This window comes from Syngnathus acus, chromosome 13, assembly GCF_901709675.1.
Source record: "Syngnathus acus chromosome 13, fSynAcu1.2, whole genome shotgun sequence".
Taxonomy (NCBI): domain Eukaryota; kingdom Metazoa; phylum Chordata; class Actinopteri; order Syngnathiformes; family Syngnathidae; genus Syngnathus; species Syngnathus acus.
Window position 1 is genome coordinate 6,914,854 of NC_051098.1, and position 25,310 is coordinate 6,940,163.

Genomic DNA, 25,310 nt, shown 5'->3' on the forward strand with positions numbered 1-25,310 from the left:
GGGCAACAATGTAGCATTTAGGAAGTAAACAGACATTTCCCCAACATCAATCTAACCTCCGCATTGCTAAATCCACTGTGACCTGATCCAATCTTGAACCCAGTCGAGCCATCGTGGCTCCAAACAGTCATGGAAAGCCATCACAGGTTTTTTGAGGGCCATTGTTTAAGGTTTTGTGGAAATGATCTTCCGCTTTATCCGAGCAAAAGTGGCAGTCATTGGAAAAAGCTGAGTATTCTACCTGTGCTTTCCAATGCACACCTCTCACTCTTTCATTCTCTTCACACAAGAAATGCATAAAGCATGCAATGGCACAAGCACACAAAGCTGTGTTTGAAAGTTAGGAAAGGATAAAAGTGAATTTGGAAAGGGCAATAGCTTTGAAGAGCTTTCCTCGCCACAAGCAGCTTCTCTTTTGAACAACACCCAACCTAACCTGTTTTCGCCAGCCATATTGCATTGCATTGTTCAGATGTGCATTCTTTTGTGACTATCTCACCTTTACAACGAGAACTCATTTTTCCATTGTCTGTCAACAAATAAGGAACAATGGCGCACAAAAGGGTAACCTTGAATTTTAAGACTCTAAATTTGAAAAGAACAATATGGTCCATCTGTGCTGTAATTATGCAACTTATGTTTAATTCATTGTTCTTACTTGAACCGACTGTGTGCCACATAAAGGATTTGTAATCTTTAATATAACATAGTCTTTTAATCTGCTCCATTTACTTTGCATTCATAAGAAGATTTCCCCGTTTATTCTTCTTTAAGTCTGCGGTCTTACTTCAATCCAATTTCCTGACAAGACTTGGCCATTGTTCACCGTTGACCCGTATGATCATCAAAGATTAAATAATACATGATGAGGCCAGTACTGAACACCCTTAGGGTGCGGCTGTCTTTTTGTAATGCACACATACAGTAGAAACATAATTTCACGACAAATATGCATAATGAAGGACTCCACTTGGGGCACACACAGGACCACACACTTCCTAACCAGATGGATAACAAAAAACCAAAAAAATTGGTGCAATTGTGATGAAAATTGTGCAAAAACAAATAATAATAATAAACGCTGATACAATATACGTTTTCCAAGAAAAACGGTGGCTGGCTCAGGAGACCAGAGCATTCAGAGAGTCTTCCATCATTGTTTATTCCAATTGATAAATTGTTTTTTCAAATAACCAATTAAATAAAAAGCTACAACGTCATATAGGAAGTAAATAAATGAATGTCCACCAGGTTCTTTGTTGCTCTATAGTGTAAATGATGGGAATCCAAAAAAGGGCTTTTCAGTGTGATTTCCTCGTGAAGCGTGTGTCGTACTGCGTGTTTGGCTGACACTTTAATGGCTTCCATTAATGATCAAAAAGAGGTAATTTGTGTCATGAGTCTGACATCAATGACGAGCTGCGTCTGGCAGCTCCCCACTCTGTGTATTCAGACAAGGCAGGAGGAGCAAAAGGGAGGACTTTGATGGAAGGAAAGCGAGAGGGAGGAGGAGTATGTTGTGCTTCCTCCTACAGCTGGTGATGTGCAGCTGTCTTGGAGGGCGGAGTTCGTCCCAAAGTCTCTTCTATGAGGGTGAGGCCAGGGGGAGAAGAAAAGAGGAGGGAGGAGGTGGTGGAAATAACGACTGAAATGGGGGCAGAGGAGGGAAAAAACAATGCCTGTAAAGAACAATAAAAGACTCACTACTGACATGGATAGAAGAGCGAGGGAGGTTGCATGATAGGAAGTACGGGATAAACGCACGAAGAATGGAGATCAAAACAAGCTCGTGTTCATCCCACGCGCTTTGTCTGCATCTGATGCTGACATATACGCCACATGAGCATATTGTTGCTGTCCATAGAAAATCACGCGTCTCCACTCTCCACCGATTTCAAATAAGCAGTTTTGCTTCATAGTTTACGGTGCAAAATTTGAATTTTCTGCCTAATCAAAACACAACGAATAGTAAACCTGAGTAGCCAATGCCGAAACATTTCCAAAAAGCTTTGATCACCTTACCTTCGGGGATCAAGTCAAGCTCAGTGCTACTTATGCCACACTGTCTATTGCTCCCATGTCAACAATCAAAACCTGGTATAGTATTGTGCAAAGTCTTGTAAATGTAAATTTGGTAGTTAATGCACATTAGAGCTTTTTATTGTCCCTCTGACACCTGATTTTGTAGATCAACGTGTGTGTTTTTGTTTTTCATTGTTGCCGAGAGTTAAAACTGGTAGGAAAAAAAAATATAAAAAAAAAACTCAGGTTTTCAAGCACTGTGCAAAGGCTGCAGTCAAGCATAATGCTTGAGAAAATAGCTGGGCGGATGGGTAATCATCACAATCTCATGTTCCCCTCAGACCGGCCTAATATAGTTTGTGGTGGGTAACGATGCTGAGATGCAAGCTCGCATTCCCCTGTAATTGATTCCGCGGCTACTGCCGAGCACTAATGAGCTAAATGAGGACGACAACCGATGGGGAGAGACAGTTCGAGACGAGGAGAGGCTTAGCCAAGTAAATATGTAGATGCATGTGACTCCAACTAGGGAAAAGCGTGGAGAAAAGCCTCTAAAACAAAGATACTGTCGTGTCAATCTGTCATGGCGGCAGCGTGCTGTACGGAGATCAAAGCAGGTAGTGTAAAATGGCGCCAGAGCTGCATGAATGATAACTTCCCTTTTATTTTGGCGGTGTTGGGTAGAGAACAAGCAGCGGTGGAAAGCACGGCGGACACAGCACTGCATCATTCATCGATGACAACATCTGGGGGGCTGTTGTGAATTCGGAGTGAAATGCTCAAACTGTTCAAAGGCCCGTTGGAGCAGTCCGGCCCGCTTCACCTCGGCTCGGCCTTCTCGTTTGTGTTTTGAGAGATGAAACACACCTGGTTCTGAGCCTTCGCTCTGATTTGACGGCTGTTTGAAGCCGAGGCCTCGGGCGCTCTCTCGTGATGCTGGTCTTGATAGGCAGAGTTTATATAGTATATTCTCTTGGTAACTTTACTTTGAAATGGAGAACGTGCAAACTCTACATATAGAGGTCCAAGGCAAGACTTGAACCCAGAACCTTTGACTGTGAGGCATGGGTCAAAATTCACTTTATAGTTTCAAGCCACCAAAGGAACATGCAAGACAGTGACATCTGACAAGATTAGTCCTTGAAACTTAAACTCAAGGAACACAAATTGAATGTTTTACTTCTTTCTTGAATGCATACAGGTAAGTCTTATGAATAGACACCTGAAGTTTGAAATCTGCTCTGCGGATTCCTCTTTTACATGAAATCAATATTTGACAACGTAGTAAAAAGACACAATATCAGGGACAGCAAAAATCTATTTTCTTTATGTATGTATGCTCACATTTATGTATTTTCCCTCTGCATGTGTGCGTGCAAGCGAAAGTGTGGGCCTAGGAGAAGGCAATTTATTCTGTATGCATTTAGGCAAGGCTGAGCAATAAAGGTTTTGTTGCAGGCTGGCGAGAAAAGCAAAGACTGTGTGTTGTGTCGATGTAGCGACATCAGTGATTTAATGGTTTGAATCTAACCTAGACCAATTAAAAGGCACGCCGCATGCGCCGGGGTGGGCTCCCATTCATTTCAGGGGAAATCGAGGTTGAAATGAGCCATTGTCAGGCCACATGGCTGCTGCGCATACTGAGAGGTAGGCCTGCAGCGCCTCTGCTGAACACTGGATAGAGCGAGTCTTTGTCCGAGGCAGGAGGCCGTGGACAAGGAGCGCCAGTGTTCATTTTGAGATGGAGAGGAAGGAGAGAGGAAGCGCTGGATCAAGACAATAGCCAGGGATGCAGACAGATGCAGGCAGTGGATAAGAGGAAGAAGATGGCAGTGAATGACAAGCGGCCTGAGGTGAAGGTGCAGGGCAAGAGTTTGCAAACAGAAACGCAGGAGGGAAGAAGGGAAACAAATATTCAGTGCTGTCGCTGTTTAGTGTGTCAGATCTTATTCGGGCAGGATGTAATTTCGATCATTAATAGTGAGGCAACAGGCGACAATCTGGTCATCATCAAGACCTTGAAAAAATTTAAAATCAAAATAAATTATAAAGTGCTCTGCTGGTGTTGCGTTTCATCGCTCCATTGCGACACAAATGGCAAAATTGTAATTCATTTAGAAAAAAAACAAATCATCCCAAAACCCATTTTAACCGTCAAGACAATGTTTTTTGCATTTTAGCATTTAAATTAGGAGCTGACATCACAATATTTCTTTTTCTGGAATTTACAACAAATTACAATGGCGTCACCCTTGTGTTACGCCGCCATTAAGTTTCAACATGTCAATCAACATAGAGTAAATAAAACAACACCTTTATCTTTTGTGCTTGGCTTAGGTAAAACCGATTCTAGGGAATTTGTGCTGATGTGAAATGAAATTGCAAGAGCATGAACTGATCCATATGGATGCGTAGAGCTCTCATAAGGCAGGATGGGGATTGCCTGCTACAGTAGCTCCTGCACCCCTGACGTCAGCTGGAAAGCACAGTGTGTAAGTGCTGACTTGGCCCCTAGACACATGCACACACACGCAGAAAATGCCTGGCAAGACAATGCCTTCAAACTGTACCCACAGCAACATCATGCAAATATGTGTCCATGTAACAAACGAAAAACTCCAAGTAATTTTGACCACATTAGATCGTTCATCACATCCTCTGATTTGCTGACTGCTGCCTTATTGGTAGTCATCTGCTTTGCAACTTTATCCAAAGCAGCCCGAGGCATTTGTGACACGTTGTCCAATGCGGACACTGATCCTCTGCAGTTTGGAGTGTATCACTTCCTGTTTGGCTCTCCTGTCACGTGATTGGGAGATGGCATGAGGCTCGGAGCAATGACGCCCGTGGAAGGAGTCTACACGCGACCTTTGGTTGATGTCAGACGTCACAAGCTTGCATGTCTGCTGATGACAATGTGACATGACAGCCATCTTCAGCGACTCCATTATTGTTGTGATTATTATTATGGAGTGGAGTCTCTTTCATCGAGGGCCTCGTCAAGGATATTTTAGGAATGAATTATTCCTGTGGGATTTTCTTTGGGGTGATAAGTGAGGTCCAAGATCAGTACGGTGATGTGTTGCCACTTTCTGCATTTCACAGGCCTTTGTGTTTTGTCTTCATTTTTATTTTATTTTGTTGTTAATGGAACAAAGAAAGACTTTCCATTACTGTCCTGGCCGAATTTTCTGTCTTTTCCAAACAAAGCAGAGCACTGTATAGCACTGATAATAAAAAAAAAAGGCGTCATCAATATTTCAAACCTAAAAACTTTGCAGGAAAAGTAAAATGTCATCCAAGGGCGAATGAAAAATATGTTTAATATTAAAAGGGAACAAGCAGGCTGAACGTCTGATTTTGAGTTAATGTCACTGCTCAGGCACTGTCTGCAAAGATGACATGGCAGTCAAATGTTGTGTATGTCGTCCACTTCAAACATATATGTGCCTCTTTCTACTCTCAGATTCTTAATGCTGTCAAATTTAATCTATTGATAACACGTGTAGGAATCCAACCTGCTGTACCGGTTCCCCACAAAATCTTTGGATGTTCACTGCTCAATCAGCCTCAACTCGAAGGCTACATCATAGGTATTACGTAGTGTTTTTGACACAATCAAATTCATGAACAGTAAATATGATGTTGGTAAAATGGGGGGAAAAAAAATCACAAAGGCCAAAAAAGGTTTCCTCACTTATAAGTTTGCGGATGTTTCCTTTCAGTGTTTGTGTGGGCTGTATTGAATGTATGCATGTAGTATGTACTTTACATGAGGTTGAAGGGCTGCTTGGCATTCAGCCTTGGTATGTTGATGACATTGTATATCAGCATGTCATCCTACGTGCGCTTCTGCTGGTTGCAGAGCAACCCGAGGCATCGATTATTGAGGGGGCTGACAGCTCCACTCGCCGGATGCAGCAGAATACACACTGTCGCAAGGGAGCACCATCGGTTGCCCTGACAACACAGGCGCCTGTCAACACCTTCGTCTTAATAGTGACAAATTGTACTTATTACATCACCCCCCCCCCTCCTCGACCCCCCCCCCCCTTAGATGAAGATACTTAGCCATGTGCTGATCAAATTGTGTCAGCATAATTAGTGGGAAGTTGGAACAGAGCCCTAATAAAAATCAGGGCCTCAGACGCAATGTCCAGTTTCGTCCCCGGGCCTATCGCTCAACATGCAGCTCTGCTTATGGATGGGGGGTGATTGCGGGGGTTGATGATAAAGTGGGAGGGGCAACGTCAAGGCTGCCGTATGAACATGCACTGAAGATTTGGAGTTTATGATTTACTTTTCTGCGCTAACACTGGGCAACGTGTGATAGGATCAATCTGACATCCATACATTAGACCATGGATGGGCAACTGGCGGCCTGTGGGTTGCATGTGGCCACCGACCACAGTCTGAGGGGCCCCTTGATTAATTAGAAAAAAATAATGATAATATAAAATGAAACTGCAGTTGTCTGCATATTTCCCCACCATAATTCAGTTTGTACTTTATCGCTTGAAGGTTTTATTATAAACCTCCTTTTCGACTTGAATGGCAGTTTGGAATGTTAAACTACTACTTGCCTTCATAATGCACTTTTCAATTTTTTGTTGTATATGATTTTATTGTACAGTGTAAAATGTCTGTTTTAAGGCCTTTAAGAATTCCTATAATGTAACTTAAAACATTGTGCAGTGAATATATGACTGAATCTATTTAATGATTGTTTATTTTAATTTTAAATTTTAACATTAAAACATGACACCACGTAACTCCAGACCTTAAGGACAAAGCCCCTTTTCCTCAATTTGCTGTTGTGGCTTTTCCACAATCAACTTTCTTCAGGCTTTAGTTAGTGGTTATAGCGCCCTCTGTTACATTCAAAGTCAAAGTCAAAGTCTGCTTTATTGTCAATTTCTTCACATGCCAAGACACACAAAGAAATCGAAATTACGTTCCCACTATCCCACGGTGACAAGACATAGTACACAATATATACATACAAGTAAACAACACAAAAAAATAAAAGCAAGAAGGCACAAACAACGAATAAATAAGAGTGATGAATAAATAATAAATAAACAAATAACAATAAATAAGAGGAGCAAAAATGGAGCAAGCGTGCATACAGCAGACAGTCAGAATATAGCGCAAAAGTACAGGACGCTACGCAGAAGGGGGGAGAGAGTTCAGGATCCTAACAGCCTGGAGTATGAAGCTGTTGGTGAGTCTGGTGGTGCGGGAGCGCAGGCTCCTGTACCTCTTCCCAGAGGGCAGAAGATCAAACAAAGAGTGAGCGGGGTGACTCACATCACTCACAATCGTGGTCGCCTTGCGGGGACTGAGCACGCAGCCTTGGGGGGCCCCCGTGCTCAGCGTGCTGCTGGCGGAGATTTTGTCGCCAACACGTACCACCTGAGGCCTCTGACAGAGGAAGTCCAGTAGCCAGTTGCAGAGGTACTAGGTACTGAGGCCCAGCTTGTTGAGTTTGCAGATGAGTCGTTGTGGCACAATGGTGTTGAAGGCAGAACTGAAGTCCACAAACAGCAATCTCACATACGAGTCCCTTCTCTCCAGGTGGGTGAGGGCCGAGTGGAGGGCAGAGCAGATGGCATCCTCAGAGGACCGTTTGGCTCGGTACGCAAACTGGAAGGGGTCTATGGTGGGGGGGAGAATGGATCTGATGTGCTCCATGACAAGGCGCTCAAAGCACTTCATGATGATGGGCGTCAGTGCCACGGGGCGGTAGTCATTGAAGCAGGACGGAGCAGGTTTCTTCGGCACAGGTACGATGGTGGCAGCCTTGAAACACGAAGGGACGATGGCCTGCTGCAGGGAAATGTTAAAGATGTCCGTGAAGACACCCGTCAGCTCCCCAGCGCAGTCCTTCAGCGCTCGACCTGGGATGTTGTCAGGGCCCGCCTTACGGGTGTTGATAGCGGCAAGCGCCCTCCTCACGCTATCGGCAGAGAGGCACAGGGGCTGCTCGTGTGGAGGGGGAGGGGTCTTCAGCGGGCAAGTGCTGTTCTGAGCGTCGAAGCGAGCAAAGAAGCGGTTAAGATCGTTGGCATCCGCTTAAGATTTTCATTTGAACAGGACCCCGTTGCAAAGATTTGTGATCAATTCTCAGGCTGCATTCCCCAACTATTTCATTCTAAGATCTCCTTCTACTTTTGCGTAGTTGTGCTGATGCTCACCCCACACCACCGCATTGGCTTGCATAGCAACATGCTGTTTAATGGCAGCGGGCTTCAGCGGAGATTACTGGATTGCTAACCTCATCAAAGATATAAACAACCCCATGACTCTTTAACCTGGGAGACCCAACTTTCCTCTTCAGCAATTTTTGTGCTAAGAGCGCGTGTTTGTGTGTGCTCAGCAAAGTACTATACATTAGTGTGAAATTAATCCTTTCTTCAGTTGCTCTGATATTAAGTTGCTCCCACTAAGACATACTGTAAATCTGCAACTCTCACCTTCTGGGATGCTAGAAAACATTGTAGCCCACTTTATTTCAGTAGTATGAACACAATTGCTGCCAAAGAAACAAAATTACAAGTACATTAGATTCGTGCAGAAGATCAAGGCTGTTCGGAAGCAAAACATGTTTATCTGTGGTCATTTCATCAAGACGGCACGTTTGCAGAAGTGCACAGAGGGTATCTCCAATGAATCTTTAATTGATAGTAAAGACAGTTCGGTGTTTCTTTGTTTTGGATTTGACTGGAGAATTGAAAAGCCATGCCAAAAAGCATTTAAATGTTCTCACTCAGCAGTTACAATAATCCCATTACTGTCGCAAAGCAAATCTGAGCGACCAGGACCAGTACAAATCTGAGACGGTGGAGGGGGCGGTCTCATGATTTATTTACAGTGACAACCCTCACTTGCTCGCTTGTTTATTAAATATGAATCGTTCAAGGCAGTTGGACATTTTTTGCATGGATTACAATGCAGCAATAATTTATGATAAATGAGAGCCCATTTTCAATATAAAGAAGTGGCTCAATAATGCCACTTGTCACAATAGTTTCCACTGTAAATCATGTCTGCATTGTAAGTGTGCGTGTGTGTGTGTGCGTGTGTGTGGGTGTGGGTGTGTGTGTGTCTTGTAGGTGTGTTTGGTGAGTGGGTAAGAATGGAATATTATTTCCAGTCCTTGTTCAAAGTTTGTTGGGCATTGGATAATGTTATTTGAGGACATTTCATTCGAGGCTTGTTTGCGTTAACATTTAGATGTCAAGATTTAAGCTCTTATTAGCTTTTGCAAATCACGGCCAATTTGCATTCACGGCTGAGGTGTAAATTTGTCTTCATAACAAGCAAGTAAAAACCATTACGTATTCTTTATTTGCACTGCAATGATTTGATGATTTGTTGGCGCTGCAAAAACAAAAATATTGTCAGGAACATAACAATCAGACATACGAATATTGATTTTCATCTCTTCAGTCATTGGATTGAGCGTCTTGCCCCAAAACACATAACATGCACTTTGCAAAACACTAGTATCTTGAACATTTAATATTCGAATGCCTTTTTGAACATTTTTCTTATATAAACATACCCAAAATCGCATGTATGGAAAGGAAGATGTTTATATGGGCATCTGCAGGATTGCAGAGTTCCGAGCAAGCTAAACACTGATTTAGCATTCAGGACACACACACTGCTGGAGAGAACATGCAGGAGACAGGAGAGGAAGTGAAATGAGCCAAACAGGAACACAGAGGTTTTTCAGGGTAAATAAGAGAGACTCTCTTAGCATTCTAGCATTAATGCCAAAACCCTCGCTTAAATTCAAGGACGCCTTCTTCAATGCCGTGTCAATGGCGGCTCTGTCATTCTTTTGCATTGCTAAAATCTATTCACACAGCAGGTGCATTCACAGAAAGACACTTTTACAGGTGCAGGACGGGCTTTTCAAATTGACTTTTGATAATGCGTTCAGATTGTGCATCCATTTGATACGCTTTAAAGACATTTGATTTAATACAGATTATGCCACAAAGTAGATCATTTCGGTATGTTCTATCGCAAGGTAAATATCATTGTGATGATTTTCAGTCATCAAATTCAAACTCGAGTGATGCTCACTGACCTTTGTTTTTTTGTTCTGAATATTTTGTTTCTTTCATAAATGATGAAAATCTAATAAAAAAAAAAAATCCCGAGTAAAACTATAATCACCATAGTAACATTTAAAACTGTAAAGTTGAAGGTAACGAATGGCGCGCAACGACTTAGTTTGCACAGACATATAAGAAAAGATGGTCACATGCCAAGCTCACTTATTGTACTTATTGTTTTCCATTTCTACTCTTGACAAGAATAATAGATTGCTGGTAAATGGTTAATATCTTGTATTCACTTAATAGTGTTACTGATAGTATGTTACTTTGCTTTTCATTTTCTCAAAAATTCCAAATTCAAAATATTCTGATATCATGTTGCTACAGTAAGTGAAGGTCAACCATGTTGTTCCACTGGTCATCGTCCACCATGTCAGCAAGCTCACACCATTTGCTGTTTTTCTGTGCATTTCAGTTTATTTCTAAAACAAAAGTGTGGGATCTTGACCAGTATGATAACTGTCCTTTCACTTGAATAGCACTTATCCACCTGCAAATGCTTCACACTGACTTCTCATCCATCTACTGATGACCAATAAGCATGTCTAAAAGGCCCATCATAACATCTACTTAGTAGAATGAATATGAAGTCCAATGATGATTATGCAATTGCTCCAGTTATGTTGACACACAGTATGTGTAACAGAATTTGCATAAATGTACAGTGTAACGATGATGGTGTCATTTGGCTAGAGAGATGTACAAAATAGACCTGAGGATATTTGGCGTATATTATGTAAATAGTCCCATTTAAGTTTCTCTGCATGCAACCACACTGTCCCAGAGAGCTTGGCAGCAGCGGAGGGTTCAGTCCTGCGATCTGACCTCAATCAGCTCGGATTAAAGCTGCGATCAAAATGTTTGGCCCCCTGCACCCTCTCTCAAGACACAGCGTAGCACCGATATGAGCGGACAGAAATTAGTCTGTGAACTCATCAGTCACTCCTCCACAGGAGTCGGAGCATGCTTCTCGTCAAAGATATTGAACTGTCTGAATGTAGCTTGGCTGATTTTATGTGAAAAAGATTCCAGTCCAGTTTCAGTAGAAAACATTTGGTCATTTTTTTCTCTGCTGGTGGACCTGGACTAGACAGATACCTGTTTTTGATTTTAATGACTTGCTGCACGGAGCAGCGGCATTTATAGGCCCATTTATCACGTCTGTCTCTCCACACCTGACGAGAAATGGGTCTTTCTTTGCAGTCAGCTGCAAATCCAGTCCTATTCTATTGCATGAAACCAAAGACAACTTAACACTTTGGACATTAGTATCCAAACAAAAACTTGCTCCTTAGCAGCTGCCATGATAAAAAACATATTTTAGTTGCCTAATGTGTCACAGCTAATACGTAGTTCACTACACTGACAGCTTTTAGATGTTAAAAGCTAGATTTAGATCAATTAGCTCCAGCTCAACTTTCTAACATTTATTTTATTTCAGTGCATAATTAATGAATTGAACACAATTAAGGCTTATTATGGTGAGCATAACTAAAAATACTGATTGAGGATTATTATTCGTAATGATCACCATTATTATGTGTGGCTGTTTTGCTCTGCTTTTACGTGAGTTTACAACAAAGAAACATCACTTGATGTACCGATCGTGTGAGCAGGAATTAGTGATGCAAGGTGTTGACAGAATCCATTTGACCACAGTATGTCTTATTGTGAAGCCCCCCCCTCGTTCTGTCATAACACAATAAACCGAGCTCTGATGTCTTAAAAAAGGCTGCAGTCTCATCGAGGTGCTTGAGGAGAAAATTGCGGTGGCTGGCAGCGACTGCGTTGAAATACAATTTTGTCTCACTCAAGATGGATTCCACTGTGAGATTTCAGAGGACCAGTACAGAATCAAAATGGAGAAGCTAGGAAGGGAGGAGAGAAAAAAGGGAGTGCAGCAGCACGGCGTGAACAGCTTTGAAATATGGACTTGTGTTATGTTGTGGTCGCTACATAATGGTGGACATACACTGGACAGGGGAAAAGCATTTTTAACTTTTAGCCCTTTTAATACCTGACTTGTTAAATATTGTGAGGCTTTGGCTAATTGAAATGAAATATACACACAGCCAGAAGGTTTTGAAAAATTAGAATTTGTCGTCTATTTGCTTTTGCATTTGCCCCTCCCCTTCTGCTCATGCCCTGAGAAGATGTCCTCCCACCATTGTCAAGCACGCTGCCTGCACACATGCACACATGCTGCTGGCACTTATACACACACACGCACACACACAGTCACACTCGCCCAACTTCCCCTCCACCTTCATAAATTTCACTTGCTCCGAGGATATTCCGCAGCATGTAAACCAGTAAAAGCCCTTCAGGTCATCAAATCCAAGGGATCTGTTGTCTATTCTATCTAGGTCAACGCTTACAATAGCTTTGCCATTCCTTCGCCTCTGCCACTTTGTTCTTTACTGCCCCCCTCCCCTCCCACACACACACTGCTTGAGCCCTACAAGGTCTCTTTTGTTTTGTAAGTATAATCATAAAAAATAAAAGCATATTAAACATGCTTTGCTTTTCTTCCATACAAATTAGTCTCCAGTGGAATATTTAAGAAAAACTTTGGGTGTTTGATATAATTACTGTGGATTTGAATGCTCCTTATTAACATTTTATAGCTAATTGCTTTGGACTTTGTTGTTGTTAATGTGCTGGTGTTGCATATGAAAATCAGAGCAGCAACGCAGCCATTTAGTGTGTGATAGTTTTATGTGTCATGTATCGAGGTTGACGTTATGTGACCTTAGGGAGGTGGCATCTAATTTGTTAAGCCACACAGAAAACAGAGCTCCATGCAACTGCTTGCCCATGCATTTTTCATGGAAGCTTGAAGCACCTATTTGGAAGACCAGTTTGTCAAAAAATCAACAATAATAAATATTAAAACTGCTCCACTTAGCAGTCCAGATAGAATACTAGCGACAGTATCCGCAGACATACACGTGTCTAATCTTTTAGAGACAAGAATAAGACAAGAACACCCACTGCTCCTGTTTATCGACGAAACGGAAACACCCCATTCTTATCTTTTTTCGTCCCCACAAAGCCTCAGTTTGTTCTACTTTTCTATAAATCACCCTTGCTGCTTTCAGCCATTGAGTGCAATCAAAACAACTCACTCAATAGAATATAATCTACAACTGGAAACCTTGAATATACATACTTCACAATCACATTGTCTGCTCTTACTGGCTAAGTATAAAACAACAGAATATATTCACAATGTTTTAGGGTTTCATTTCAGTCAGTATATGTTAAGAATAAATATTTTTTTATTTTTTTCATCAAAAATGCAGTTAATTAATCAGATTTCATTGTGTGGAAACTGCTTTATGAGCATTCTTAGGCATTCACCACTGACCAATTTACAGTCTTCAGTTAACCAAACGTGAATGTTTTTGGACCCAGAACTTCTGACTGTGAAGCAAACCATCCTTTCCTGAAGTCATGTTGCTAGCTGGACATTTTATCATAGTACTCCTTAGTTGATGTATTCATTTTGTTTCCTCTTTTTCTGTGTATGTGTGTTGCAGGACAAAGATATCTCATCACACCTACAGGAGCCTTGTACATTTTGGACGTCCTGCCTGAGGATGGGCTGAATAACTACCGCTGCACCACACGTCACCGCTACACTGGGGAGACTCGACAGAGCAACAGTGCACGTCTCATTGTGTCAGGTACGTATTAAGCAACAATGCAAACTCGAAATGCTGCATATGCATGGGCACAGTAATGATACTGTCATAGGTTATGTGGTCTCTGAAGGTCTCTGATTCCACTAGATTAGAAGACTGCTGAAAACATTACGTTAGGGTCAACAATCATGGTTGTCATTTCCAACTTGAATGTGGATTTAACCCTTGAAATCTCAATCCTGGATGTGATTAAAAATCAACAGCATTTCCTTGCTATTTCCTGGTGAGCTCACCTTTGACTTGAGCTACATTATTATACGGATGAATTGCTTGGTTTGACATGAAGAAAGAAAATCACCAATGAACTTCTTGCTTTGACAAAAAAAATCACAAATACTCTAATATAAGTGTTTGTGTCAACCAGATTTGTACTGTAAATTCTCTATTCTCCATCCATTCTTCCTCCCATGTAGCCCCCCCCTCCACCTCCCGCCCAGCCTTGAGAAATTCAGCTTGTAGTTTGAATGTAATCCTGCTAACAGATAAGGGGACAAAGCAAGGCGTGTAAAAAAACAAAGTGTCCTTGGCCTAATATGCATGATTTGTGTGTGCTACAAGTGAAGCTTAAGCAAAATATGACTGTAGTGCTGCTCTTTGATGCATGACGACTGAGAAAGGCACCAGTCTGTTGTGCTTCATTGGAATTGGCTATAACAGACTTCCCCCCCCCCCCCCCCCCCACCTAACAAAATTTCTGCCTTTAAACAGTGAATCTTCACCTACAGAATCAATATTTGCTTCAAGTGCCCAGCAACACTCACAACTAATTAACGGCAGCTCTAAACTCCCCTGCTTCCAGACCCCACCAATGCCGAGCCAGGCATCTTGGACGGTTTCGACCACCGGGACGTGTTGATTAATCATCGAGTGGAGCTGCCCTGCAAGGCGTCTGGCTACCCGTTCCCCAAGTACCGCTGGCTCAAGGACAACAGCCCGCTGGAGCCCGACAGTCGCTTCCGCCAGACCGTCACAGGTTTGCTGATAGAGAGCACTCAGCCGAGCGACTCTGGGACGTATGTTTGTGAAGTTTGGAACAGCTACGGCAACGCCGAGGTCATGGGCCACCTGCATGTCAGACGTGAGGCTTTTTTATTCTTCGAACTTGTGTTGTATGTATGAAGTGTATCTGAAAGCTCCTTTGGATCCTCAGAAGCTTTGAAGGCAATGGTCAGCCCTCGGAAAGTGAAAGGCAGCGTGGGAAGCAAGGTGTCTCTCTCCTGTAGCGTGAGCGGATCTGACGAGTACGAGTTGTCGTGGTACCGTAACGGAGAGATCATCTACCCCGGCAACAACGTCCGTTTCACCGGTCTCAACCGGGAGAATCTCATCATGGAAGGAATGTCAAAGAGCGACGGCGGGGCTTATCAGTGCTTTGCCAGAAAGGGCAAAATGTCCGCTCAAGACTTTGTGCAAGTCATCCTCGAAGGTAACAGTGCAATAAGCATTTGTGTACATGCATACACATGCAGTATCTCACAGAAAAACAAATTCAGATGTGAGCCATCAACACAAGATTTGCATGTTAATGGCATCCACCCTGCTTTGACTCTCTGCCACCACTATTATTGGCGGAGAGTCCACAAACAAAAGCACATGCACATAATGTGGAGGTTACCTCGGCAATGTTGCTCAGACAACTGTCTCCTGCGGTCACGGACCTGTAAAAAAGAACATATTGATTATCTATAATCACGCACAGCAAACTCAGATTGTCTGAGAATAATAAATGGCAGATGTTTCAAAAGAGACATATGCTCTTTGTTGCCTAAGCCTTCCTTCCACATCACAGATTCGAAATTGTCCATAGGCATGAATAAATTTGAGTGCTCTGCGATTGACTAGCAACCATTCCAGGGTGTACCGTACCTGCCAGCCAAATTCACCCCACCCATTTCAAGGAATGGAAATAATGGGACAGTTGTGAGAAACTCATGGAGACAGGATGGGCAAATATGCCATGCCGTGAATGCGTGAATTTGGCATCCCACATGTGGTATATTGAATAAGCTATCCTTAAGCCTGAGTTGCTCTATTAATTAATGACATATGAAAATGAATGTTTCACTGTCCGTATCAGTCAAGAGTCAAGTCAAAGATTGTCAGATCCTAGTGTTTTTGTTTAACCTTCAGTGGTTGTAATTCAAAGATGATCCAATCTTGTAAACTGGGATCAAAGATAATATTTCTGTTAGTGCTTTGTTGTTTTCATCTAATCAGTGATTGCGCTCTCAACATTGTAGCACAATTCAGAAATAGAAACGGTTTTTTTTGTCCTGCAGTGTGATTTCAATAAAGATAATATTCACTTTATTCTCTGTGGTGAATATTACCACATTATGAAATAGTAAATGGAATAAATATTGCAGATTTTCCACCAGCTAGAGTAACAGGTGGTGATTATTTCTATCCACCCAGTGAATATGATTGCACCCCGGTGATTGCTCCCTCCAAATAATATGTTGCCTGCCTCCATGTTTTATTCATCAGCGTATACCCATTTGGCCTTGTTGTCCTCCACAGATGGTACGCCAAAGATCCTCTCCTCCTTCAGCGAAAAGGTGGTAAACCCGAATGAGCCCGTCTTCCTGGTGTGCAACGTCAAGGGCACGCCGCCGCCCCGCTGCATGTGGTCGCTGGACGACGACCCGGTCATCAAAGACAGCCACCATCACCTGGGACACTACGATAGCCACGAGGGCCACGTGGTCAGCCAGCTCAACGTGACGCACACGCAGGTGCAGGACGGCGGCGTGTACCGGTGCACGTGCAGCAATTCGGCCGGCCTCGCGTACCACCAGGCTCGAATAAACGTAAGAGGTGCTTGTCAAATCAGCTCCTCCAAGAACAACAATACACATACCTGTCTGTCTCACTGTATGTTTGTCTGTCTGCCTGAATGCTGCACACGTCTGAAAGTTGTGTGAAAAGTGCAAATTGAGTTAGTTTGCATTTGATGTAGTGACTTAGTTTTCTTTAGTCCAATGTATTTTAATATTTGTTTACTATTCTTCTTTATTTTGTTTATTCTTCTTTTCTGCAAACGTATTCATTTTTATTGTGCTTTTTCAGCACCCTCGTACCTTCAGGTCAAATGCATTTTCCTGGTTTGCTACATATAATCTGGATATTGGTCTCCCAAATGCGCAAGTCAGTAAATAGCCAGAGGATATTTATTCTCTTTACATGAATGTATCTGTGGTGTGCTTTTGTGTGTGTTTAAAAGGCCGGCCAATTCTACAATTTAAGATCAGATAGTCCATTTTTTGCGACGCCGAATTGTTCTGAGGGGAGCAGCAAAAGCAGATTTACGTATATAAAAGTATCATCGTTGCATTCTTATCTCAATTCTCCCCTCAGATGTTGAGCACTTGAATCTGCATGTTATTCTGCTGCCCTTTGCTAAGATTAAATAATTGAGAGCTACAACCCAGTAATTCTCTAAGAAGTTGACGGCAAGGACGACATGTGAAGCTAGTCTGTGTTTTTAGCATTTAACATCGTGTTGTTTAATAAGCTGCGAAATTGACTGTTTTGTGTACACATCACTGCGGCAAGTGTCACAGCTCTTGCAGCTTAACACCACCACTAATAAATGTCCTCATAAGGAGGTCTTTCTGAACCCATCTCATTCTCAGGCCGTGCCAGCATCCGTTCAATGAAAAACGTCACCGCCATCGCTGGACGGGATGCCTTCATTCACTGCCGTGTGATTGGCTATCCTTACTATTCCATCAAGTGGTACAAGAACTCTGCGTTGTTGCCGTTCAACCATCGACAGCGGGCCTTCGAAAACAACGGCACGCTGAGGCTTACCAATGTGCAGCAGGGAGACGCCGGAGAGTATAACTGCAAAGTGATGGTCCAACCCAACAAGATGGACTCCCAAAGTGTCCACCTCCGTGTGAGAGGTAAGTGTATTTTCCCACCTGTATATCATTTTTTTTGTATGTTTTGTCTTCATTAGGATAGGAACACTTATACCAAACAATACAGAACTATTACTACTACCAAATAATGGCCTGACCTGGACACTGCAAAATGTTGTCTTTGCAGATTCTTGTGTCCTCAGGTGAAACAAAAGCAAAGTAAATATTCTTCATGTTTATTTTTAGCAAAGACCATTGTCGTTTAAACGTGTTCCTCTTGGCTTCCAAAGTGCATCAGAAAAAAAGGCAAGAAGGCAAACAGATAAACAAATAAACTCACACAGGAAAGCAAGCAGCTGTTTAAGAATATTTGACTTTCATCTCAGACTAATAAATGAGTCTACCTGCTACTCCTCAGTTCATCAGGCTAGCTAATGAAGACTGTATCTGTGCTAATAATATCACAGAGCTGATCTCCGCCGAGATCTTACAGGCTGTAATTGGAAAGACGAAGGAGGGCTTCCCCATTATGCTCCATTTCCTTCCATCTGATCAGTACGCGAGGATGACACCGCCACATTACACTTTGTCATGAGCGAGGGGAACAGAGGGGGAGAAAGAAGAGTGAGAACGCAAGAGAGGCCGATGATACACAACAACGCTTCCCAGCGGTGCCATGCTGAGCGAATGCATTTGTTAATTTCAAGCCGCTCGTGCTTAAAATACGCGGCGGTCTTTGGGGACCCCGGGAGTCCATTATCTACACTTTGTTGAGAATTAAATAAGCAGCTAAAGTGCTGCTTATTTTCACAGTTATTTGATCTCACTGGACACTCAACCACAGATGACTTGTGCGATTGCTGATGGTTTCCAAGAGACACGTTTAAAACCGTATATTGCATAATTCTGGTTTATTATGTTGGCGGGTTGCATTTCTAGCCTTGATTTCATGTGCTATTCTTGTCATTGTTGATCAATGTCCTAACCACCCACATAGGAGTGTGGGATACATTAATTATGGTCCAGCTTGTGCCTCCTTAATCACTGTAATCATTTCAATAAGCAGGCCATTTGGCAACATTTGTTATGAAGGCATAATGTATAGGTTAGGTCGTGTAGATGATTGGTAGGAAGCGCCATTGCCAGAGAAATCCATTTCTGTCCCTAAAGCACAAATGTACCCCACATTCCACAACTTTTTTCCCGTTCTTGAATTTTTTTCCAGTTTTTTTCCACCCTCTTGTAAAACATCTGTATTTATATTGAAGGGATCTTTTGATGATATAATTTTGCATGTTGACAATTATGACTGCCTTTTCCAAGACATTCCTTGTGATATGCTTTGCCAAGTACTGAGCAACTATGGATAAAGTAGATAAAATCTTATGTGTGTGCAAGCTCTTAAATTAAAGGTGAACGTCATCCCTTCAATGACATCATCCCCCCCCCCTTCAATTACATACGTCATCCCTTGAATTACATATTTTAATATATTAATATTTCAATTGCTTCATTTTAAATCTATTACGATGACATGTCTACCTACAAAGAAATTGCTTTTGGGTGTACCACAAGCCTTGCTCACTTTTTAGAGCTAGCTACTTTACTGTATATATAATAGGTCGTTAAGGAGGCGGCTCGAATGCAACAATGCGAGGTCCCTTGACGTCATATGCTAGGTTCATTATGTTCGTTGACGTTTTACAAAGCAACGTACTTAGAAAATTACAGGATGTCATTGACTTTAAAGAAGAAAAATGTTCCCTGACAGCTGAATTTATTTCTAATTGTAGATTCTCTTCCTTTGTGTATCCCCACTCCCTTCTCTCCACTTCTCTGTCTTCAGTCCCTCCCTACATTCAGCCCTTTGAGTTCCAGCGCTTTACCATCGGTCAGCGTGTCTTTATCCCCTGCGTGGTCATGTCAGGTGACCGGCCTCTGGACATCACCTGGCAGAAAGATGGACGACCTATCCCGACTAGCCTTGGCGTGACTGTGGATAACATTGATTTCACCAGTTCACTGAGAATCTCCAACCTGACGCCTGACCACAACGGCAACTATACTTGCATTGCCCGCAATGAAGCGGCCGCTGTGGAGCACCAGAGTCAGCTCATTGTTCGAGGTGAGGCCAGTGGCAAATGTACCACCAGATACTCTGTGTTTTTCAAAAATGCAAAAGCATTTTTTTCTATATGTAATGCAGAGTAAAGACTCAATTATTGTGTGTAAATATTTCTCATATGCCTCAAATATTTTCCACTGCACTACCTCTACGGCTCACCATTGCTCCATTGACTAGATAAGGTCTTACAAGATACTATTTCTAGTATCTGGTCAGTCGGGGTTCCAAACATGCCGAATGGGTGACCTACACCATTGCTGGTTGCTCACCGGTGAATCATCATTGCCAAGTCATTGTAACATTTAGAAATACAAGACTAGAAATAACAAGTATGGGCAAACTAATATTATCATACACTGTTGTTTTGTTTGAGCTCTGGACATGGCCGTTTTATACTACATGATCTCCATATTGCTGCCTTCTGTCTTCTCTCCAATAGATGCATGCAAGTACAATATAAATGCAGCAGACCCTTGTTCTCCATGTACTATAAAGTTTAGCATCCATGATGCATACAATGTGCCGTAGTTTTCCAATGTTCATTTTCAAATTAAAAACAGCAAGGCGAGTTGAAGTGAGCCGGTAAAATCTGTTAGCCTGTATCTAACTGTCTGTTCCTACCTACACATAATCCAGAACCATAATGTAATCAACTCCTAATTATTATTCAGACACGCCTGGAGGTGTGACTGACAAATGACATTTCTCACAAGCCTATGGGGGAGTTCTGATTGAGCCCTGTGAATTTTGGCAACAAGTGATCACACATACTTCTGAGATGACCAGGAAGAAGAATCTGAGAAATTTTCTTGATGCATGTTGCTAAGACTACTAGATAGCTTTTTTATCATCATGAAATGTATTTGCTGTCTGTGATTTATAGCATAGCATAGCTCTTCAACACACACAAAAAGCCTATCAGAGACTACTGTGATTTCCCTTATATAAATTCTTGGTGCTCCACTCTAGTACTTAAGTCGCAGTAATAGTGATTAGTATAGTTTTTTTTCCCTGCCATTGAAAATGCATACAGTAAACAAATCATTTCATGAATTGTTGTGTGTGTGTACAGTTCCTCCTCAGTTTGTGGTTCAGCCCGAGGACCAAGATGGAATCTATGGGAAAACTGTCACTCTCAACTGCTCTGCAGAAGGATACCCACCACCCACCATTGTATGGGAGCACTCTAAAGGTACAATACATGACATAAATGTATACCTTCACCTCAGATACCGGACACTTATCACAGATGATTCATTGGTGGGGATTTGTATTTATTTATTTTACAGATGAGTAGGTTTAGCTGTGTTTATTTGGGTGGTGCACACGGATGCATGCACTTAGACACATCGAGTGCTTGAGGCATATTGATGCCTCCACAAGTGCACACATCCATCTGTTCAGCTAACATGGTCTAGCTCGGTGCCATCCCGAATCCTAAGAGTGTTATCGCTGAGAAAGACCCCATTATAGAAAAACAGACGACACGTCCGGGTGCAGAAGAACAATAAAGCAGCCTGGCGTACAGACAGGAAGGCAGCAGGTGAGTTCAGCCACTTGAGCGGAAAACATGAAGCAAGGGCCCAGGTGTTTGCTACCTCATCCATATAACCAGGGATGAACGCTTCACCAACAGAAAGACAACAACCAATGGAGAAACGTGCAAGTGGGCGTGTGAGGGTGGCCATGTGTGTGTGTGCGTGTGTACACACAATGTCCCTCCTGAGATACATACCGTATTTTCCGCCCTAAAAGGCGCACCTAAAAACCTAAAATTTTCTCAAAAGCCGACAGTGCGCCTTATAGGCCAGTGCGCCTTATATATGGATCAATTGATGAATTTGTTGATCCATACTGGTTGTACACAGTGCTCTGCCAAAATGTTTCAGTACGTTTTAGTACGACTAGTAAATTACAAGGTCGCATCGCTTCCCAACATTACGGCAACTGTAGTCAGGGGGCGTCACCGAATAGCTGTTGTACCCGCGAGGCTATTTCATTTAAAAATAGGCTGCTCTGTTAATGTTTCGAGTAAATCTACGGATCGATATGGAAGGGAAACATAGGTAAGTAGTACCAATGCGTTAGATCGAACTTTAGTCAGTTCTGATCATTTTATAGGAGATCGTTTGAGAAACGCGATTGTTTACACTTTGCTGAGGCTCATGGGAGATTGCGAGCTGAGGCTCGTGAGACTTTGCGGATGGCTAATGCTATTGCGATAGCTGCTATACGTACCAGGCTATTTCATGTCAAAATAGGCTGCTCTGTTAATGTTTCGAGTAAATCTACGGATCGATATGGAAGGGAAACATAGGTAAGTAGTACCAATGCGTTAGATCGAACTTTAGTCAGTTCTGATCATTTTATAGGAGATCGTTTGAGAAACGCGATTGTTTACAGAGGGCTCGTTGGTTATTGGCTAGTGGATGCATACCGCAACCCTAGTCAACCTCAGTTTGATGCAGTATAGCTTCTATTTTATGCGCCTTATAATCCGGTGCGCCTTATATATGGACAAAGTTTTAAAATGGGCCGTTCATTGAAGGTGCGCCTTATAACCCGGTGCGCCTTTTAGGGCGGAAAATACGGTAAGTCGGAAAGTACACATGCACTTTGTCACAGTTTTTCAAACCACCCACAGGACATTACGTTAGTCAGAGTAATGGCAAATTATAGGCATCATGCAGTTAAATTTAGTCAAGTAAGTCCAGTATAAATCCAAGGAAAAATACATTGAAGGACAGTTTTAAGCAGGAACTGAAACTGTTCTGTTTAAGTTGAAGAAAAATGCATAATCTAAAGTAATAGATAAAGACAATATTTTCATAAATAGTACCCTACTATGTGGCAATACATTTTAATTTCTTCATTTCTTCTTTCCTCTGAAATCTCATGAAATCTGCTGTGGGTTTTTGTGTGAAATTCTCATTTTCCCACATTCTGGACCTTTCAATAGTATTGCCCAATTTCTTTCATGTCAGTCATTTTACAGCAACCTTGGTAGATGAGGGCCAGATGAATATCTGTGGGAAATATGGAAGAGTAAGTAAAGGTCACCTGCTATTAGCATAACAACCAGCTCTGATTGGATATGCAAAATCCATAATTCAAGGAGGAAAAGCGTTCAGCGCCAGGGGAACAGAAACAGAGTCACCACTTGACCCTGTGCTCTCTAGGCCGCCTGACAGCCTTGTAATTAAAATGCGGAGGGAAGATATACACAGCTCACTAAGTAGTCTGATCTTAACATGCTAACTTCATGGAGCGTCTTTAACGTCTGACACATTTCAAACACGTTTTACTGTAAATGTGCAATGTGAAATACACTGTAAGTGTTTCTATAGGGACGTTACTGTTGTACCTCAGTGATCCACATTCAAGACTGCTAAATCAAAATATATAATTCATGTATATACAGTATTTTATGACATTTACTTCAGTAGGACGTCCAAACATTGTTATTCACTATATTTGTTGTCAAGACAAATCCACATTGTTGTCATCGTTTAAGAAACATAACATAATTTTAAAGTCATTAACACGAATAATTTTTATCATCTTATGTACAAACAATAAATCCCGGGAGTTGTTCACTCACACATGCATATTAATCCTTCTAAATACAGTCAATCTGACTGGCAAAGCCTTACATTGGAACTCTCTCTCTGCCACCAATCTGTCGTCTTGTTCATCTTGAGCATTACGTCCGCTCTGATTGCATCACATCGGCAGCTCAGTTTTCGACGCTGCGCTCGGCATCTGTTGGCCGGTTTAAGGATTTAGACCCAGTGTTAAGAAACATGTTTACAATCCTCCCAAAATCTGACAGGCTTTGTCGTCAAATCTGTAAACATGTGCTCAAATGAAAGCCCACACAGTGGGCATCATGATCATCGAGGTCTGGTTCATGTCAATATAGGACAACATGTATTTACTGGACACTTCATTAGGTATGCGAATGTTGTAAGACGCAGTACAAAATCCGTGAATTCATCTTATTTTGGTTTGAATCTGCACTTAAATTGTCCCTGTTATTGCAAACCCACCTGCGGCATAGTATACCCTTCTTCAGTTTTGTTAATACGATCTATTCATTATACACTATGACTAACTAAGTAACTAACTAAGTAACTAACTAACTAACTAACTAACTAACTAACTAACTAACTAACTAACTAACTAACTTCATTATTGGGGTTATACTTTGTATTTTTGCATTTGTACCTCCTGAAAAATATATGTATAGCCCACAGACCATATATGGCATGCACAGTTCTTTTATCCAGCCCACCATTTAGAAAAATAAACTATTTTACTTGTACATTTAGTATTGGAAAATGTATGCAAATTTGTGATTTTGTAAAAAAAAAATTGTATCATTAATTAAACCTCAATGAATTTTAAATTAGTATGGAAACTGGGTAGCACGTCCGCCTCACAGTTAGGAGGGTGCGGGTTCGATTCCACCGCCGGCCCTCCCTGTGTGGAGTTCGCATGTTCTCCCCGGGCCCGCGTGGGTTTTCTCCGGGCACTCCGGTTTCCTCCCACATCCCAAAAACATGCTTGGTAGGCCGAATGAAGACTCCAAACTGTCCCTAGGTATGAGTGCGAGTGCGAATGGTTGTTTGTCCCTGTGTGCCCTGCGATTGGCTGGCAACCGGTTCATGGTGTCCCCCGCCTACTGCCCGATGACGGCTGGGATAGGCTCCAGCACGCCCGCGACCCCCGTGGGGACTAAGCGGTTCAGAAAATGGATGGATGGAAAATTATTTCATTATTAAAAATGTTTTACATATTCTACATCTGCAAATGTCCTGGTCTATTGGTAGGTTTTCAAAATCAAATGTGGCAAAAACGATTGCCCACCCCTGATAAGCCATTCCCGTGTGTCGACTGAAAAGTGTCTGTTTCTATGGCCCAGGTGCAGGTGTCCCCCTGTTTCAGCCCATCCTCCTGAACAGCGGCTCTCGCATCCAGCAGCTGAGTAACGGATCCCTGCTGATCAAACACGTGCTGGAGGACGACAATGGCTTTTACCTGTGTAAGGTCAGCAACGACGTGGGTGCTGATGTCAGCAAGTCCATGTACCTCACTGTCAAAAGTAAGACTCTTTACCTCATCCATAGGCTACATGATGTAAGGTCGGTGTTGCAAAATGTTACCAAAGAAGATGCTGAAATCTATAATTTTGTGACATGAGTGTTTTGTTGTGTTGATTTAAAGCATTACAGAATTCTACATTTATTTTCCTTTATTCAATTGGTCAGTATTAATTAACATTAAAAATATCAATGACATCCGGTTCCCTGAAAAAAGGTTTAAGCCGATTTAATTAAATGTCATAACTAGCGAGCGCGCTTCCATATTGGACTCACCGTATCCTAATGAGGACACGCACTCTAGAAAATGGATGGATCAAATATTTTTGCGCAGAGTTAAAAAGTAAAAGATCATA

At 42.1% G+C, this 25,310-nt stretch overlaps 1 protein-coding gene across 5 annotated transcripts in view; it reads left to right on the top strand.

Moving 5' to 3' along the window:
• dscamb (Down syndrome cell adhesion molecule b) overlaps window positions 1-25,310 on the top strand; it is an 83,504-nt gene that overhangs the window by 37,630 nt on the left and 20,564 nt on the right. For 4 of the 5 annotated variants that reach the window (XM_037267230.1, XM_037267233.1, XM_037267234.1 and 1 more), the window contains exons 4-11: window positions 13,697-13,843; window positions 14,661-14,939; window positions 15,012-15,287; window positions 16,382-16,678; window positions 17,497-17,769; window positions 19,574-19,852; window positions 20,925-21,044; window positions 24,777-24,956. In XM_037267230.1, the coding sequence (XP_037123125.1) occupies window positions 13,697-13,843; window positions 14,661-14,939; window positions 15,012-15,287; window positions 16,382-16,678; window positions 17,497-17,769; window positions 19,574-19,852; window positions 20,925-21,044; window positions 24,777-24,956 (1,851 nt within the window). Of the gene's footprint in view, window positions 1-13,696; window positions 13,844-14,660; window positions 14,940-15,011; window positions 15,288-16,381; window positions 16,679-17,496; window positions 17,770-19,573; window positions 19,853-20,924; window positions 21,045-24,776; window positions 24,957-25,310 lie in introns of those variants that run through there. The other variant, XM_037267235.1, reaches the window with a different exon arrangement.